Source organism: Sorex araneus, chromosome 8 (genome assembly GCF_027595985.1).
Source record: "Sorex araneus isolate mSorAra2 chromosome 8, mSorAra2.pri, whole genome shotgun sequence".
In the NCBI taxonomy this organism is placed as follows: Eukaryota; Metazoa; Chordata; class Mammalia; order Eulipotyphla; family Soricidae; genus Sorex; species Sorex araneus.
This window is the reverse complement of record NC_073309.1, coordinates 22848493-22854126: the sequence shown is the minus strand read 5'-3', so window position 1 is coordinate 22854126 and position 5634 is coordinate 22848493. Positions and strand designations below refer to the sequence as shown.

Below are 5634 nucleotides of genomic sequence, written 5' to 3'. Positions count from 1 at the left end.
CCAGCACTGGCCCCCGGGCCCTTACTCGGCCTGAGCCAGACAGGGGCCACAGGAAGGGGGTCGTGGGCTTTGAAAAGTGGGGTTGGGGCTGGAGTGATAGCACAGCGGGTAAGGCATTTGCCTTGCACGCGGCCGACCCGGGTTCAAATCCCAGCATCCCATATGGTCCCCTGAGCACCGCCAGGGGTAATTCCTGAGTGCATGAGCCAGGAATGACCCCTGTGCATTGCCGGGTGTGACCCAAAAAGCAAAAAAAAAAAAAAAAAAAGTGGGGTTGGCCGGAGGAAGTGGGCTGGCCATTACTAAGCGGGGCAAGCGTGCCGCCTTCCCCCCTCCCCCCCATCCCCACTTGTCCAGCCAGCCCCCCCATCCCCTGCACTTTGGTCTCTGATTCCCCAGGGCAAGAGAAACAGAAGCCCCCAGGAAGGGGGGGACCAGCAGGAGGCTCAGGGTTGTGTCCTGCTCTGCTTTGCCGCCCCTACCCACCGCTGCCAGCCACACAGATGTGACCTCTCTGAGCCTCGGTTTTCTCATCTGTGAAATGGGGATGAATGGGTCAGCCTGGCGCTGAGTTCTTGGCTGAGAACTGTCACACATGGCTTCAGAGGAAGCCCAAGATTCCAAGGAGGGACTGATAGAGAGGACAGTGGGGAGGGTGCTTGCCTTGCACCTGCCAACTTGGGTTCTATACCACACAGCCCCCTGGGTCCCACCCAGAGCGATTCCTGAGCATAGCCCAAACACAAATACACACACATACACACACACACACACACACACACACACACACAAAGATTCGGATGCACTGGGGTCTCCTGGGGCCACTGTATATAGGGTGTAGCTCGTGTACCAGGCAGCCGATGGTACACTGCAGATAGGGGGTGCCTGTAGCAGGGGAAGAGGAGGAAGAAGGTACTCTGATGTGGGACACAGAGGTACTGCAGAGCTCACAGTCCCACACCTGCTGCCAGAGACACCTGCAAAGTCACACAGTCACACCCCAATCAGAGCCCCCACCCAGAACCCCCACAGAACCCCCACCCAGAATGCTCACACAGAACCCCCACAGAATCCCTACTCAGAACCCTCACAGAACCCTTACCCAGAACCCCTGCTCAGAACACCAAAAGAACCCCCACAGAATCTCCCACCCAGAAACCCTCACATAGAACCCCTACCCGGAACCCTCATCCAGAACCCCCACCTGGAACCTTTATCCAGAATCCCCACCCAGAACCCCACCCAGAATCCCCACAGGACCCCCACCTAGAACTCTCACCCAGAACCCCTACCCAGAACTCCCACCCAGAACCCTTACCCAACCCCACCCAGAACCCCCACCCAGAACCTTCACCCAGAACCCCACCCAGAACACTCACCCGGAACCCCCCACCTAGAACCCTTACTCAGAACCCCCACCCAGAACCTTCACTTGGAACCCCCACCCAGAACACTCACCCGGAACCCCCACCTAGCACCCTCACCCAGAGCCCCCACCCGGAACCCTCTCCCAAAACCCCCACCTGGAACCCTCACCCAGAACACTCACCCGGAACCCCCACCTAGCACCCTCACCCAGAGCCCCCACCTGGAACCCTCACCTGGAACCTCCACCAAGAACCCCCACTGGACCCCTACCCAGAACTCCCATCCAGAACCCCCTCCCAGAACCCTCACCCGGAACCCCCACCCGGAACCACCACAGAACCCCCACCCAGAACCCTACCCAGAACCCCCATCCTTCATGGCAGCTACATTCCCATAATCAACCTTGTTCTTCTCAGCAGTGACTCATCACCTGCTCCGGACAGGTGCCTTCATCATTTTCTTTATTTTTCACCGTGGGTGGGGACTCTCCAGCAGATCCTGGGGGTGGGAATTCCCTGGATACTGGATCCAGGGGGTGCCTGGGGCCACGTGGTGCCGGGTGTGACGCTCAGGACCTTGCCTGTTCGACTCACGACCGAGCTGCACCGTTGGTCTGCTCCCAGCCCCCACGTCCTTCACTAACAGAGAAGCAGGTGGGCAACTTGGCCGAGTTTTCCAGCACGGTCACAAAATGCTCCTCCAGCCCCCTGCTGTGCGTGGCCCGTGGGTGAGGATCCGAGGGGGTCTCCCAGGACTCCGCCGTGCCTCTGGCATCACCGCGCCCCTGTCTTCCTTCCTTGTAGCCTGGAGACCAAGAAGCACAAGCTCCTGTGCGCTGACCCCACCGAGAGATGGGTCCAGAGAGCCATGGAGCGCCTAGACCACCAGGCCGCCGCCCTCATGCCCAATGGCGGCACGTTCCAGAAGCAGATCGGCCTCGGGGAGCTGGGGACCACCCTGGCCGCCAGGGGCACGCCCGGGTCGGCAGCCGCAGAGCCCAAAGGCCCAGGGGATGACCGTGGCCAGGAGGGACACGTGGGCGCCTCCCCACCGCTGCCAACAAGAGCAGCTGATTCCTGGGAGACCAGGCCCCCCTCTGCGGCCCAGGGCCCGGCCGGAGGCGCGTTTGCTGGGCCTGCTAGAACCCAGCTTCCCGGCCACGCAGCCCTCACCACCACAGCCGCCTCCCAGCCAGGCCCCGGGGTCTGGGCTGAGGGCAAAGCCTCTGCGGACACCCGCTCCCAGGCCCCCCCCAGCCAAGCCCCCCCCACCCCGACCCCCGCCACCCCGGCCCCCCCCCACCCAGGCCCCCCCCACCCAGGCCTCCCCCACCCCGACCCTGCCCACCCAGACCCCCGCTCCCCAGGCCACCCCCACCCAGACCCCCGCTCCCCAGGCCACCCCCACCCAGACCCCCGCTCCCCAGGACCTCCCCACCCAGACCCCCGCTCCCCAGGCCACGCCCACCCAGAGCCCCTCTCCCCAGCTCCCCACGACTGCCCACACAGCCCCAGAGGACAGCTTCGGGCCAACCGGCCAGACAGCGGGGGCTCGGGACCCCTTGCCGGAAGGCTCCCTAGGGCCCCCGGAGGCGGGCCCCATCTCGGCTCACCCCGACGTTTTCCTGGGGCCCGGCGGCATACCCCACGTCTCGGCGGTCCCCATCCCCGCCGAGTGGGACCCCAGCCGGGAGCCCGTGGCCTCGGGCAGCTGGGCCCCCAAGGCAGAGGAGCCCGTGCACGCCACGGTGGACCCCCAGCGGCTGGGCGTGCTCATGACGCCCGTCCCTGACTCCCAGGTGGCCACCCGCAGGCAGGCCGTGGGGCTGCTGGCCTTCCTGGGCCTGCTCTTCTGCGTGGGCGTGGCCATGTTCGCCTACCAGAGCCTGCAGGGCTGCCCCCGCAAGGTGGCCGGGGACGTGGTGGAGGGGCTCCGCTACGTGCCGCGGAGCTGCGGCAGCAACTCCTACGTGCTGGTGCCCGTGTGAGGGCCCGCCCCCAGCTTCACGCCCGCTCCCCGCCCAGGGCCTGCCCCGGGGCAGGGATGGTGCGAGCCCGGAGGCAGTCCCCCCCCAAGGCAGGGGGGCTGCGCCCAGCTCCCGGGGACCCCCGTTGACCTCCTAGGACAGAGCCGCCCCCCCCCCGGCGGCTTCCTGTCCTCACACCGGAAACCCTCCTCTGCTGCTGGCTGGTCAGAGGGTCCCCTAGACCCCGCCCCCACTTATTTATTGAATGCCTCATCCCTCCCACCCACACCCCCAGGCGGGCATCCAGCACCCCCACCCCTGCACCCCACCCCCACCGGGGGCCTCAGGCCCCTGCACCTCCTCATCCTCATCGTGTTTCTTGGTTCACCCCCCACCCCCACCCCGCGGTGCTATCCACCCCCACCCTGTACAGAGCCCGCTCCCCAGCCGGACCCCCTTTTCTTGCATGAGGCTAGTGTGATGTTTCTTGGGGGCCTGCTTCCGGCCCAGCTCCCGCCCCAGCGGGGGGAGCAGGTGCTGCCTCCAGCCCTCGGTGTGTGCCTTCCCTCCGCGGGGGGGACGCTGGGGGCCGCGCCCAGCCCCTCGCTGCCCCACCAGTCTTCCTACATCTGGGTCCCCGACGACGGGGAGAGGAGAGCGGGTGGGCAGGCAGGGGGGACGCGCCGGGCCCGCCCCACAGCAGGGCAGACCCCTCTGCCCACTCTTCCCCCACCCGTGGAGGGCAGCCTTGGTGCCGCCCCTCCTTAGCCCGGCCGCAGTGACCGCCAAGGGTCCCCGGGAGCGGTTTGGGGGCACAGGTCCTGCCCTGCTAAGAGGGCCCCCCCCAGGTGGTAGCGCAGAGGCGGGCAGGGCTCGGGACTTGAGGGACAGAGACCAACTTTGAACACACCCTGCGCGTGCCCGCCGGCAGCCAGAGATGAGTCCCCGTGCCAGGCCCCGCGGGCAGCAGCCACTCGCCGCCCTGTCCCAGGCACCCCAAGACCTGCCTTGGCTCTCTCTTCCCTGTGGCCTGGGGTTCCCTCCCCGCTCCCTGAAAATGCTGTTCTCGGGGTCCCAGAGCGCCTCCCCTGGCCCCACTGCAGCTGTGCCAGGGGCTTCCGGGCCCTGACCAGGAGCTGGAACCCACTGCTGACACCGAGGTTCCTGGCGGCTCCTGAGGGGCCTGTTTCCCCCGCACCCCCCAGATGGGAAGTTGTGGGCCTCCCGTCGTGGCTTTCCGTCGTGACGACTGATGACTCCCTAACGTGACTGGGAAGGCGCCCCAGGGCCGCTCTCGTGCCCCCGGCCTGTGGGAGCTGACCTTGCCCTCCGCCCCAGGGGTCTCTGCAGAGGGATGACCACCAGGGAAGCGGGCCCAGCCCTCCCCCGCCAGGCACCTCCTGCTGGACACAGTTTGGGATGTCCGGGTCTGGCTCCGGAGGGGGTCCGAGGTGGCTCCCGTGGGGAGCGGGAAGAGCAGGTCTGAGATTATTTGGGGGGCTCTTTCAGCCTAGGAGAGCCTTCCCGAGGCAGGGCCCCCGCCACGGGGCTCCTCCTGAGGGAGAGCTGAGGGCAGCAGCCCCCCGAGGGGGGCTCTGAGATCCCCCCGGGCAAACACGGGCGAGGGCGGTCTGGGAGCACTTCGGAAGGAATTGGTTCATCCTTTTGCTTTTCCAACCCTATCACCAATGTCTGTGCCATTTTGTATTTTACTAATAAAATGGAAAAGTCTTGTGAATCAAATAGAGGTGCTTTTTCTAGAGCAGGCTCTGCCGCCAGCGGTGGAGGGCCCTGGGGGTCAGACTGAGGAAGGGGCCAGTGGCAGGAGAAGGAGCCCTGGGCGGGCAGAGGGTGGTGCCCTGGCCCCGGGCAGGCTCTGGGGAGAGAAGGCCGCCCCGAACCGCTCTGGGCCTAAATAAATGCAGGTGCCAGGCTGTCTGTAGCTCCCTTTCCTGGCATGACACAGAATCCTTCAAAAAATAACCCTCCACGGATGGCCCGTGACCCAGGAAGCAATCTGGGCCACATTCTCCTTTTGCGGTCTTGGTTTAATCCTGGTCCAAGTCAAAAGGGAAAAAGATCATTGTGTTTCACTGCATGACCGTCACCACCTCGTGTGACTGCATCCGGTTTTCTCAGTAATAAGGGCACAACTTTTTTTTTTTTAATTTCATCTACCACATATGGTCCCCCCCAGCCCTGCCAAAGAGAGGTCTCAAGCACAGAACCAGGAGTAAGGCCTGAGCACTGTTGGGTATGGCCCAAATAGCAAATAAATAAATGAATAACTAAATAAGGTA

The 5634-nt window shown here is 64.8% G+C and overlaps 1 protein-coding gene across 2 annotated transcripts in view; it reads left to right on the top strand.

The window, feature by feature from the left end:
- The window catches only part of CX3CL1 (C-X3-C motif chemokine ligand 1), a 12770-nt gene extending 7693 nt beyond the window's left edge, over window positions 1-5077 (top strand). The window contains exons 3-4 of one of the 2 annotated variants that reach the window (XM_055145241.1): window positions 2172-2589; window positions 2810-5077. In XM_055145241.1, the coding sequence (XP_055001216.1) occupies window positions 2172-2589; window positions 2810-3355 (964 nt within the window). In that variant the 3' untranslated portion in view covers window positions 3356-5077. Of the gene's footprint in view, window positions 1-2171 lie in introns of both variants that reach the window. The other variant, XM_055145240.1, reaches the window with a different exon arrangement.
- Window positions 5078-5634: the final 557 nt, after the last annotated feature.